General features: G+C 42.0%; 7 protein-coding genes across 7 annotated transcripts; 3 read left to right on the top strand and 4 right to left on the bottom strand.

Annotated features, from left to right (window-relative positions):
* Positions 1-239: 239 nt before the first annotated feature.
* On the bottom strand, positions 240-898 carry K450DRAFT_260689 (uncharacterized protein). Its single transcript, XM_051592196.1, has 3 exons — positions 867-898; positions 621-808; positions 240-555 (listed from the first exon to the last, which is right to left on the bottom strand). Exons 1-3 carry the CDS (start codon positions 867-869, stop codon positions 411-413), a joined length of 336 nt encoding a protein of 111 aa, XP_051440688.1. The 5' UTR covers positions 870-898; the 3' UTR covers positions 240-410.
* Positions 899-2,639: 1,741 nt separating this feature from the next.
* Positions 2,640-3,546, top strand: K450DRAFT_260672 (uncharacterized protein). Its single transcript, XM_051592195.1, has 4 exons — positions 2,640-2,737; positions 2,800-2,825; positions 2,892-2,950; positions 3,019-3,546. Exons 1-4 carry the CDS (start codon positions 2,683-2,685, stop codon positions 3,467-3,469), a joined length of 591 nt encoding a protein of 196 aa, XP_051440687.1. The 5' UTR covers positions 2,640-2,682; the 3' UTR covers positions 3,470-3,546.
* Positions 3,547-4,277: 731 nt separating this feature from the next.
* On the top strand, positions 4,278-5,898 carry K450DRAFT_303367 (uncharacterized protein). The gene is made up of 11 exons (XM_051593789.1): positions 4,278-4,314; positions 4,387-4,408; positions 4,508-4,599; positions 4,664-4,728; positions 4,794-4,911; positions 4,989-5,051; positions 5,114-5,146; positions 5,219-5,293; positions 5,350-5,513; positions 5,594-5,654; positions 5,716-5,898. The coding sequence occupies exons 1-11, from the start codon at positions 4,300-4,302 to the stop codon at positions 5,866-5,868; spliced, it is 861 nt and encodes a 286-aa protein (XP_051440686.1). The 5' UTR covers positions 4,278-4,299; the 3' UTR covers positions 5,869-5,898.
* A 511-nt stretch (positions 5,899-6,409) lies between these two features.
* K450DRAFT_275433 (uncharacterized protein) lies at positions 6,410-8,085 on the bottom strand (the record flags this gene model as incomplete). The annotated part of the gene is made up of 7 exons (XM_051593169.1): positions 6,410-6,678; positions 6,751-6,895; positions 6,955-7,096; positions 7,213-7,277; positions 7,348-7,491; positions 7,553-7,812; positions 7,887-8,085. 7 exons carry the CDS (start codon positions 8,083-8,085, stop codon positions 6,410-6,412), a joined length of 1,224 nt encoding a protein of 407 aa, XP_051440685.1.
* A 165-nt stretch (positions 8,086-8,250) lies between these two features.
* Positions 8,251-9,221, top strand: K450DRAFT_180494 (uncharacterized protein; the record flags this gene model as incomplete). The annotated part of the gene is made up of 3 exons (XM_051584341.1): positions 8,251-8,307; positions 8,374-8,776; positions 8,854-9,221. The coding sequence occupies 3 exons, from the start codon at positions 8,251-8,253 to the stop codon at positions 9,219-9,221; spliced, it is 828 nt and encodes a 275-aa protein (XP_051440684.1).
* Positions 9,222-9,725: 504 nt separating this feature from the next.
* K450DRAFT_260652 (uncharacterized protein) lies at positions 9,726-10,181 on the bottom strand. The gene has a single exon (XM_051592194.1). It carries the CDS (start codon positions 9,996-9,998, stop codon positions 9,786-9,788), a length of 213 nt encoding a protein of 70 aa, XP_051440683.1. The 5' UTR covers positions 9,999-10,181; the 3' UTR covers positions 9,726-9,785.
* Positions 10,182-10,390: 209 nt separating this feature from the next.
* Positions 10,391-11,793, bottom strand: K450DRAFT_260649 (uncharacterized protein). The gene is made up of 4 exons (XM_051592193.1): positions 11,402-11,793; positions 11,080-11,327; positions 10,893-11,004; positions 10,391-10,831 (listed from the first exon to the last, which is right to left on the bottom strand). The coding sequence occupies exons 1-4, from the start codon at positions 11,729-11,731 to the stop codon at positions 10,517-10,519; spliced, it is 1,005 nt and encodes a 334-aa protein (XP_051440682.1). The 5' UTR covers positions 11,732-11,793; the 3' UTR covers positions 10,391-10,516.
* Positions 11,794-12,643: the final 850 nt, after the last annotated feature.

Here is a 12,643-nt window from a genome sequence, read left to right as displayed (position 1 = left end):
GGCAATCCGTCGCTTGGCGCACTAACGAACAAATTTAACTACGTAGACAGAAAGATATATGCTAGCACCAATTGGCAGTTTACAGCTACGCTACTACAATCATCACCGCTTCCTATCCCATGTAGAAACCAAAAGGGCGCATTCAATTTGGCTATGACAATTTTGTTAGCTGTGTTACGCAGTAAGTTATAGGCTGGTTGTCATCATAACGGGGTACGGTCAACGATTGCGCTGTCAGCTAAAGGAGTTGCTCACACGATGACACTAAAAGTGCTTAATGGGAGGTAACGATTTAATCCACTAATGCGGTATATAAATAACAAACACTTTACATTTATTGTACGAAACATCTAAGCTACCATCCAGGGGAAATATTATCTTCGTATAAATTCAATTTTGCTTCCACATATCTATTTCTTGGCTTTTCCTTCTAAGAAATCCTTTGCCTCATTAATCTTACTGGCGAGGTATGGAGAACCACCGCGATCTGGATGGTTTGCCAACATGATTCGTCGATGAGCTTCTTTTAATTTAGTTTTTTGTATGTTAGATTCCCTATAATTCATCAGTTAGTAATTATGTAAGGCCATCTTCAGCTGTGGTTTCAGAAATGCACTAACCGAAGTCCAAGGATAAGAGCGGCTTCGCGCTTATTCATCTTGGGGTCGAAACCACCTTTGTAGTACTTGGAAAGACGAGGCATGACAGGAGCCTTTGGTCGCTTTTGGTATTCTTGAAATGCCTTTACGCCTAATCGAGCAGCAGTTGCGGCACCAGCCACTGCAAAACCAATAACTATCGGCGTTGACTAAATGTTATGTTAGCAAGGAATTTGAGCCAATTTACGACTTGAAATGCTGCCGTACCATTTATAATTCTTGGATAGAAGGATACTTTGTTAAGTGGGAAACGAAATTTACTTTTTTTTGTTTGCAGCGCTTTGCCACAGTCGGCCTGACAGTCACAGTAGGCATTCGACCCCCCAGAAACCTCGTATGCGAAGGAGAACAACTTCCAATATTTGACATTGGCCTGTAACTAATAAATACTAACAAATATTACTGCTGAAGCAATATGGTCAGAAAACTTCTATAAGTTTAGATTTTTCGCCTTTATGTTGCCGTCCGGAGAAGTATGACATTGCCGGAACCTACTTATTGTGAACGCTTTTACTGATCAAGAAGGGGCAGATATTAGGACTCTTCATTGAATCAAAAGTAGTTTAAATAATAAAAGAATCAGGCGAATCAGTACTGGAAGGCAGCTATTTTCAAGGTATTGTACATAGCAAGATTGAGAGACCATCGAGCCCCATCCTGAGGACCTCCAGAAATTTAAACTCAGTCACAGTTGCTTTAGGGCAACGACGATTGAACCAGTGTTCGATCTCTTTTCTCTTGAAAATCCATCAGAGGTGCGTAGTAAATGAATCCATCTGTATATGATGCGAATAGATGGATGGATTGTCAGGATAGAGATGGATTGATTACGGCTGCTTCGACAAAATGTTGGCTCATTGCCAATCCTCTGAATGTAGCGCTACACAATTCGAATTGGTCTGCGAATGGAAAAATTCAACCACCAATTATATAGCAATCGAAAATGCAGCCGTACGAAAATCACTCGAGCTATCGCATTACATACAAGAAATATCAAATTGAGCAACCATTCCGTTCCATTGACCAATTTGCTGATGCTTCCTTTCTTCTCACAGGTCATTGCCATGGTGAGATACGCTGCTACACCCTCCAACCCCTCCAAGTGTAAGTTTTTCGACTGAAATTACACTAGCGACGATCAGCCATTGACTTTTTACTTCTACATTAGCTGCTTTGTCAAGAGGCTCTTACCTCCGTGTTCACGTAAGTATACGCATTGAGCGCCACAGATATATACCATATCGACATGGATGACTGACTGTATATCTATCATTAGTTCAAGAACACCCATGAGGTCGCTGTTGCCGTCACTGGTATGAAGCTCTCCAAGGCTCTCACCTACCTTGGTGATGTCCAGGAGCACAAGCAGGCCATTCCTTTCCGCCGTTTCAACGGTGGTGTTGGCCGCACTGCTCAAGCCAAGCCTTTCAAGACCACCCAGGCCCGTTGGCCCGTCAAGTCTTGCAAGTTCGTTGTCGATCTCCTTAAGAACGCCGAAAGCAATGCTGAGGTACGCTGTGGAAATGGTTCGCGGCTGATTTTGATTTCTTAACAATGTACTAACTTTTATCTATATTATTAGGCTAAGGGTTTGAGCGTCGAGGACTTGTACGTTGCCAACATTGTTGTCAACCAGGCTCCCAAGCAGCGCCGCAGAACCTTCCGTGCTCACGGTCGTATCAACCCCTACCTTTCTCACCCATGCCACATTGAAGTCGTTCTTTCCGAGAAGGGAGAGACTGTTCAAAAGGAGGACGGTAAGAAGGTTGCCAAGCTTAACGCTCGTCAGCTTGCCCGTCAATCTCGTATCAAGGCTTAGATATTTGACTGACATGGTACCTCTCACCTATATTGCTTGCAAATAAATTCAATCTGGGCATATTTGCTATTTCATTTCAGTTATGGGTGCAAAATTGTATTCGTGCGTGAAAAGGCAGTCACTTGCTCATTGAACTACTACCTAAACGCATTTTTTTAATATTTTAAAAAAATAAGGTCATTCGACATTCTATAATCATATACAATGGCGCCTACTAACACACCATCAATACAACTTGCTAACATATGGACAGCTGCTGGTAAGCTTGGTGCAATAGGAAGCAGACATCGCAGCATTTGTGACTTACTAGACTCTTTGTAGGGGATGGACAGCTGGATAGAGTCAAGGTATAGATAGCTCTGAGCGGATTGTGCCACACAAACACTATGCAATGCATCTAAACTATCAATCAGGAACTTGTGGAATCCGGAATCGATACAAATTGTCATGATGATTTCGGCTATACCCCATTGTAAGATATATTTCGTATGAATGCGGCTCAATTTGAGCGCTTATCTTAACCAGGTAGTTTTCAAACAGACACGCGGCTGCGTCCTACGGCCATTTGGACGTCATAGAATATCTGGTTTCACAAGGAGGCAATATCGATATTGAGGACTTTGATGGCGACACTCCCCTCTTTGTTGTGGAATCACCAGAAGCTGCCAAATTTTTGATTGAAAAGGGTGCTGATGCATCTCACCGTAACCATGAAGGAACAACACCTGCTATCAATGCCGCCTCGGAAGGATGGAGAGAGGTTGCCGAAGAAATCGCAAAGGTCACAGGAGAGACCTTAGCTGAAGAAGAGGAAGAAGATGAATTGGCTCATGTCGCAGTGGGCGATGATGAGGACGATGGCGCATTTTTGCGTCAAGTTGAACAGGTTATTCAGCAAACAGAACAAGACGGACTGAACAGAGATGAACAGTTGCGCGGTTTAGTATCACAAATGGTTATGCGTCAAATTCAAGAAGACAGCAAAAAATAGATAAACTACTTCCGCAACTACATTTGGTCAGGCATCGAACAATAAAACATCGTATCTAATGGATTGAGCTTTCTGTCACTATTTCGATTTTTTTTAGCCTCACATTGAGGATAAGACTATGAGCGACTGCTTAATCAAGGCTCACATCATAATTGAATAAGCCACTTATACTTCAACCTGGCGTACTGCAGGGATGTGAAGTTCAAGATCGCTAAATTATTCTGAAATACGTGATGTCTTGCGTAATACGAACCGTTCAAAACGCTGAGGATTATGTTTTCGTGTCGTTTTTTTTTTTTGGCATTTTCCTTACGAAATATTCGATGATGCGTTTGTTATGAGTGCACGGTACGAATTGATGTTATTGAGGACAACGGTGCATTATTCACTAATTCGCGACATGAGAGTTATTATAAAGGCGTACTTTGCTGCCTATAGTCTCTGCAAAATATCTTTGGAAAAACATGTTTAAACAGTGCTGAAGTCTGAGCTCAAGATCATCGAAAGTTTGTACACTTAACTGCATGCGGCCACCAGTTTAGTTGGCAGGCTTGCATCAGCATAAATATCCACTTTACCAATGGATTGAGGTTTATTCCCATGTGCATTCTTAAAGGTCCAGTGATAATCAATTTTCATGAGGTGTTATCTTTTTACTCATGTACTGTATATTACCCGGTATCTTCAAGGTTTTAAAAGCTTGTTTTTGAGGTGCAGCCATGGCTCTCCGTTCTGATGTGTTTTAAAACTGTTTCAAAACATTTGTGACTGTACCGATTAGTAGAAAGTCTGAGTTGACTTCAACACTGCCTGGTATTCCTATACATAACATGGACAAGTATCAGGTTAGTAGATCATGTCTATAATCTATACCATGGATCACCCGTACTCATCAACCTTTGACAACGTTTGTTTAGAAAATTGAAAAGCTTGGAGAAGGTAAAATGTCGTCGCAGTGCATGCCTCGCACACAATTTCAACGAATGTTGATTCTTCGTAATTTTTTGAAGTCTTGTGTTCTAACCCAACTATGTACAGGTACATACGGAATTGTCTACAAAGCCCAGAACAGAGAGACAAACGAAGTAGTTGCCTTGAAACGAATTCGGTTAGACAATGAAGAAGAAGGGGTAATGAACACATCTAGATCCAAACGCCCAAGTCCATATATACAGCTCTTTAACCATTTCACAGGTTCCATGTACAGCTATTCGCGAAATCTCTTTGCTGAAGGAATTGAAGCATCCAAATATCGTCAGGTAAATGAGCTACAAAGTGATCAATGTATCCTTCATCGATTACTGATCCATGGGACTTGTTCCAGACTTTATGATGTTTTACACACGGAAAAGAAGTTGACACTAGTTTTTGAATACCTGGACTCTGATTTGAAAAAGTTTTTGGATTCTTATGGCGGAGACATTGACACTTTGACGATAAAGGTAATGCAACGATTTTATCGCACATATGGAACGGTGCGTTATAAGCGTTACTAACTCTCGTGTGTTGTCTTCATCAGCAATTTATGTATCAGCTTTTGAAAGGAATCGCTTTTTGTCATGAGCATCGAGTATTACATAGGGTACAGTTTCGCGCGCAATCTGTTTCGTTTTGGAATTGATTCTCATCTGTCACTCTCAATAGGATCTCAAGCCGCAGAATCTTTTAATTAATAAGGTAAGACATACCATGCCCGTATGCTCGTTGAAAGCGACGTAATTGCTTACAAATTTGCGTGATCGTTTTCAGAAAGGAGACTTAAAACTAGGTGATTTTGGCCTTGCTCGCGCATTTGGAATTCCTGTTCGAAATTATTCCCATGAGGTTTGTTGATGAGGCAACTTGATGTCCATTTCACAAGATACTGAATCATAGTTTAGGTCGTCACATTATGGTACAGAGCTCCAGATGTGTTGATGGGCTCTAGACAGTACTCTACTTCTATTGATCTCTGGTCCGCTGGCTGCATCTTTGCTGAATTGGCGTCAGGGCGACCTTTGTTTCCTGGAAGTTCTATACCAGATCAGCTGCAAAGAATTTTCAAATATCCTTTTTGTCGTCATCAGCGTTCCAATGTTATATTTTGTTCTATCTAACCACACGAAAATCTTGACCGCATTGAACAGTTTTAGGTACACCTACGGAAGAAACTTGGCCAAAGGTTTCTCAGCTTCCAGAATACAAAGTAAGTCTTCGTGTCAAAATTTGTCATATCGGTTCCTGCGAATTAAAGGGTTTGCTTTCAGCGTGATTTTGAAATCTTTGGTCGGATATCTTTAGAATCGCTTCTACCAAAGCTCGATTCGTTGGGTATAGATCTGTTGAAGGTATTGTTTGACATTGAGCTGTCTCACTACGTACTTCTCATGTACCTAACGACCGTCCGTTTCAGCGATTAATTGAGTATGTGCCAGAAAAAAGATTGAGCGCAAATGAAGCGCTGCGCCGTAAGTACACGTAAAATGAATTGGATTCGTAAAGGCACTATGAACTAATGAGCATATCTAGACCCGTACTTTGACGATTTGCGAAAGAGAGAGCAGTCGCTCGATTAAATGTCCGGAACAATGATCGCATACGACTACAGAGCCTCATTTATATTTTCATCTTATCGCTATCTTCACTCACCATTGTCATTGCGCTTCTTATAAAATCATAGGTGCCTCTACTCCCAATGTAATATCGCATTATGACCCACACCTTTTTTCTTTAACTACACTCAAACATTTGCCAATTACCAATTACATGAGCGTTTCGTAATAGAAAACTCGTCTATTATCAATCATGGAAAAAAAAAATGCTGGCTGTGTATCATTGTAGTGCGTCTAAGGTCTAGGAGGATGACGTGGTTCAAAAACTTGACAGCATCCATGTCCATGAGAGATTGTCGTGAAGTGAATGATACTGTATATACTGTACATGCTGATATTGCAATTCTATCTATGCACCATTGAGTTTTGTCTCCTTGACTTGTGGTATGCCCTCTGGTTGTGATTCTGCTTTTCGCTTGACGGGTCCCACAGATTTCTCCTCGCCTCCCTTTGGTTCGGAGCTGGCATTGTGACCACCACGTCCACCACGTCCACCGCGACCACCGCGACCACCGCGTTGACCTCGGCCACGACCTCTTCCTCGCCCCCGAGAATTTCCGCCGTCTACCTTTGCTAGCTTTGCATCTTTCTTATCAAAGAAAAGCCTGGTTTCCTCGTCTAAATACAAGTCATATTGAGTATGTAGTCAATGCCAACGCTTGTTAACACAAATCGAATGAGCAAGTTTACCTGTTGGAATAGCAAACTCGAGGTTGTGCTCACCGCCACTGAATTCTTGAATAAACTCATCGGCAGTCTTGTTGCGAATTTGTATAACACCAACGCCATCACCAATAAAGTCGATCCAACCAACACAATCAGCGCCAAATGATTCCTAAACCACATGTGAGAAGACTGATCTCTAATTGCCAGATGCTGGTGCCGTGTACAAACCTTGACTTTCCCTATGGACTTGCCAGCAGCATTGGAAAACTTGACCAATCTGTTCGACTTTTGTTTGGTTCTATCTTCCCAAACCTTCTTAGCCCAGTCTTCGTCTTTGTGTTCCTCAAACTTCTTCACAACATATTTTCGCCTGAAAGTAAGGTATTTGCCCCTAAGTTAGTAAACAGCCCGCTTCCATTGATATTATAACTCATACTCATATCAACCTACTTGGGCATTATTTCCAGTATGTTGTTGTTATCGAACGTCAAACTTTGGGCACACACTTCTTCAACCTTGTCAGATGCTTCAAATTCGACAAAGGCACTTCCCTTTAAAGCAACATAGTATGAGCTTGTTGAAAGCAGCAGGCTGGCACGTAAATCCGAGACCAACACTTACCTTGAATTTCTTTTCGTCATCTTTTCTCATCTTTATGGATTTCACGTTACCATACTGTTCAAAAAATCGATGGATATCCTTTTCGAGAGACTCAATGCTGTGGTCACCTTCATAGCCTTCTTCATCTGGATTGGGGAATCCTTTCTGTGAAATTCATGAGTGAACAGCCCTTCAATTTACAATGTCCATCAATGTTTCAACTTACGACGTAGATCGATTTGTCCAGCTTTGGATCCTTCAAAGCCAAAACAAGTGCTCTGGATTGCCCAGCTACAGGTGCCAAGCCAGCAATTGGTACATCGGCAGCAGCTTGAATTTGATCTCTTGGAGCTTTTCTAAGTTTGGTGTCATCATCGTTCAGCTGTAAAATTGAAGAAGTCTTGATGGCCTCGATCAGAACAGAGGCATCCCCTGAGGTTAGAGTTTTGACTTTCTTGAAGCTGTTAACTTTTTTCAAAGTGACCCCTGAGTAAAGCAAAGCATTGGTAAGTCGCCAGGCTGGCAATATTGAGCAGATCCAGTTTCGGGCAATGACTTACATCCTTCAGGCGACTGCTCGACCAGTTCCTTCATAAACTGGTCTTTGGAGAGATTGGTGTCGCTAAAGATCGTCTCCACCGTTTCGCGAATTTGTTGCTGAAGTTCGGTTCCAACGGAAGCCTGCTCTTGCGTGGAGCCGGATTCACCGGGTGGAGTAAGGATCTTCTCCGTAGATTCGATGGTATTCGCGGCCAACATTTTCGAGGACTTTGAGAACAAACTAGGGCCTATAAGCTTCTCTTTCTTACAGCCTAGACGCAACTTTTTTTTTTTTTTTGGTGTTTGCTATGTCAAAGCGGGGTTCAACAAAAAAAGTGACTTCGGTTCTTCAGCAACATGAACGTTGCAACCACGGCATTGGGCATGAGCCGGCTGGCGAGGCCAATTAGCGTCGCTCCAATGATAGACGTGACCAATCCCGTAAGATTTAAGGCCATAATGGCACTAGAATACCGGGCGTCCTTCTAACTAAGGACCTTTAAACAGCACTTCCTGCAAATGCTTCGGATTATATCACCTAGGTACTCCTTATATACCGAAATGATACACTCTAATGCTATCATAAACCATCGAGAAGACATATCAAGGTTTGCTGGCGTTGCACATGAAGATACGGTAGTCCAATTAGGCGGCTGCGACCCAGGCAACATGGCTCTTGCAGCCAAAATTGTGCAAGACCATGGCTTTAAGGAGGTGAACATTAACGTCGGTTGTCCAAGTGATAGAGTCCAGCATGGTAACTTTGGAGCTGTGCTGATGAAGACTCCTCATGTTGTGGCAAATATTCTAAACGAAATGGAAAAGACATCGGTTCAGATCCCTGTTACCATCAAATGTCGAACCGGAGTGGATGATCTGGATTCGATAGAATTTTTACACAACTTTGTGAGTATATTAACAGTGGCTACAAAGTTTTAAAATTCATCGATCAAACATGTGTAGTTAACAATTCTTGACAGATTGAAGTACAACTATCCTGTTCAAGACCTCCTCCTCACATTATTATTCATGCCCGAAAATGCCATTTGCGAGGTTTGTCCCCTCGGCAAAATCGGAATATACCCCCTTTAGACTATAATAGAGTTTGGCAAACTGCCAAAAAATATCCACAAGCTGTATTTTCTATCAATGGTGGATTCAGAACGACAGAAGCAGTGATAGAAGCTATGTCAAAAATACACGGTTGTATGGTCGGACGTGAAGGTACGTGCAGCTACCACTTGAATCTAGTATTCCACTTTCCTGATGCTAATACTATTCTCTCTCCAGTGATGGACAACCCGATGTTCCTTCAACAACTCGACAGAGGTCAGCTGTTTTCCATCGATGTTTAATTGAAATATGTTAAATTAATTGAAGCTGATGATGATATTACCCAGATGTTTACAAGATCCCAGAGGTGCAACTACAATCTTCTGCCAGCATTATAGACAATTATTTATGTAAGTCTAATGTCTCTGTCGTGCTCATACCAAAATTTATGCAGTTGTTAATAGCTTATTCAATGAAAAGCATATGTGAACGATTTTCTTTCTACCAAGACGCATGGAGCACACCGACCATCTATAGCCATCATGGCGAAACCGGTGATGATGCTCTATCAAGGCGGACAAGGGAGAAGATTTCGTCGTGCATTGGGAGAAGAAATGATATTAGAGCGAAAAAACAGCAAGGATTCGGCAGTATGGAATCTGGATCGTGTTGTCTATCGCGCTATGGAGCAAGTCAATCTTAACCAAGAAGATGTTGAGCCACAGTACCAGCGTGCAAGTCTATGAAATAACACCAAAGTCTATTGGCAATTGTATTTAATTTTTTCGAGAAAAGTGATTGATTTATGGTATTGTACATAGTTTTTTCTAAGCAAAATAGAATTGTGGTCGTATTTTGCTTTGTCTCTAATGGGTAAGGTACTTGCGACCTTTCAACTGGCGTCGTTGCAACACTCGTCGTCCATTCTTCTTGGTAATACGAGCCAAGAAACCATGTCGGCGCTTTCTGACAAGGTTTGAGGGCTGATATGTGTTTCCGTAAGTGACAAAACGGCATTGGGAAAGAATTGGCGAGGACATGGGATTTAATCGGCTAAAGAGAGATTCTATTGTTAACATTTTGCTCGTCTCATTGAGTGATTGCTCACAAACGACAAGAAAGTCAAGTACCTGAACATCGAAGGTGCTGATGGTGCAATACCGGTGCTGGTGCCGGCACGAGCAACTGAGGTGCGAAATGCTGAGAAAACAGTGGACAGAAGTGACATGTTGGCAAGTTGAAGTTGTGAAATGCTAACAGCTTTCAGATTTTTTTTGTTTTCATGTCCCCCTCACTTTTTCAAAATTCCTAAAATGTTTCATAGAAAATACAAAATTTTCAATCTCATCCCTCTGCCGTGTACCTGATTACTTACGGCAAAGAAAGCTCTTTGATCTTGACCAGTTGACTACAGCTAGCCATTGTTAACGTTTTCTACGTAATTGTGCCCTTTTGTTTTTGGTATTGAATAATGATAATAAACCGAGATATGTTAATAAATTCAGTCGTGTATTGTAAAAGAAAAAAAAACTTTTTAGACTATCGCTGGCGTTAATAACCTCTATGGATTCATGTACAGTGTGGATATTTCTCTATTCTACTCCTTGGTAGTGAAAGGATCTTTGCCTTCACCACTGTTGGCAATTAGTTCTCGAGGCATTGCCTGCAAATCGGCATCTTTGACAGTTGGGAAAGGTGGTGGCAATGTGTCACTAGGGAATCGCTTAGCACCATGCTTTTTGACAGCATCCTTGATCTTGACGAACTGGTCATCAAAACCAGGAACGCAACCCTTGACATAAACAAGGTTAAGCTCAGTATCAATCTTTAGAACCTTGAGACTTTGGACAGTCACGCTCTTGCCACCCATGCGACCAGCCATCTTCTTGCCCTTAAAAACTTTGCTTGGCCACTGAAATTTTATCGATTAGCACCGTTCACATATTTGGAACCCATGAATAAATTCAATGTACCTTTCGCTGACCAGTGGAACCAGCAGATCTATGCGCCAAAGAAACACCATGGGAAGCTGGAAGACCGGCAAAGTTCCATCGTTTCATGACACCAGCAAATCCTTTACCAATTCTGCAAGCGGCCAAGTTAGAGCGAGTCAATGACTGGGCAACCATGAATATTACTCTAACAGTACGGTGAACTTACGAGGGTGCGGTCACATCAACATATTGACCAGGAACAAAATGGGCAGCGTTCAATATGGTACCCACTGGCAACAAGGCATCGTCCGTAACTCGGAATTCAGCTACGGACTGCTTTGGTTCGACATTAAGTTTGGAATAGTGGATGGCCACGGGCTTGGTGACATTCTTCTTGTTGGTACATCCGACCTGCAGGGCTGTATATCCGTGTTTCTCCTCTGTTCGAACATCAAGAACTTGAACATCTTCGAGCTACATGATAATTGGCAATATTGATTAGTCACTGGTAGGTATATTTATGTGACTCGAAGGTTATTTTACAGTACCTGGAGAATAGTTGTAGGCATTCTAGCACCCCATTCGTCCCAGAATGTAGACATTCCCTTCTTTCTTGCAATGACACCAACTCTTTGTGACTGAGGGGTCCATGCGGGCTGCTGATCAGCAGTGGAAGCAGCTTGTCGAGCAGTGACACTGCTATGAAAACATGCTGAAATTATTGGTCGAGAGCTTCTGGTCGCTACAGCCGAGGTGATGCTGGGGAGCAACTTTGTGAGGGAATTCATTGCAATGAGAGGGCCAATGTTGCTGTTTTCTGGAGAAGTAAAAAATTTGGGAGATTTGCCAAAAAATATGGCACACGTGACCTCGACCATTGCCAACGATTAATTGACCACGATATGAAAAAGACGCTTAAGAAAAAAAGCATGAGGCTATTTGTATCCACTTAACACAGGTTAAATGACTATCAGAGATAGGCAAAATATCGAAATATGGCCAACGAAGAGAGGAAAATAAACGCTGACAAAAAAGAGTTGACCATGATAAAGAAGTGTACAGGTCGGTATATATGTAGCCATACATAGCCCATTTCAAATTATTATCTGCAAAAGATGAAATATGCTATTAATTTAAAGACTGTGTATACTTTATAGTGCAGATGCCAAAAGATATGGCTGTAGGAAAGATACAACTTTGAAAACGAGAGAACAATAAATCACGTGACAGGTGCGATTTCACGGATTTCAAAAGACCTTCCTAGCCCTCTGCGAGATAAACCCTTCTTTTTACGTGAATCGATGTCTCGGTGCGTACAAATAATATGATGGCTACTATTGCAATGAATTGCTCCGTGGTACTGCTCGTATGGATAGATGGATGACTGTATGGATGGATGGATGACTCAACCCTCGCCACTTTTCGACTGATGAACGAACAGTAACTTTTTGAAAAGCTCCATTTCGACATTCTGCTTATCAACTCAATTGCCAGCCATCGCAACACTCTCCTACCAAGTAGACCTTACACAAGGTTGACTGGTTTGCCATCCCCTCTTTCGAATTACAGTAGCTTCCTCTGGCTTACTGGCATCTTAATCCATACCTCAGCAAATCTTTCCATACTTGTCAACCCGGACGATGCATTGACTTACTTGAACTCACTCACTAACGCTGTATGTCTTTTTCTGTTATAGTCTTTACAGCAAGGGCCGTGTTTTGGGTTACGAGCGCGCCAAGCGCAACCAGAACGAGAACACTTCTCTTATCCAAATTGAGGGTGTCCAAACT

Source organism: Umbelopsis ramanniana (genome assembly GCF_025399195.1).
Source record: "Umbelopsis ramanniana AG unplaced genomic scaffold K450scaffold_82, whole genome shotgun sequence".
In the NCBI taxonomy this organism is placed as follows: Eukaryota; Fungi; Mucoromycota; class Umbelopsidomycetes; order Umbelopsidales; family Umbelopsidaceae; genus Umbelopsis; species Umbelopsis ramanniana.
This window is presented reverse-complemented; position numbering and strand designations above follow the sequence as displayed.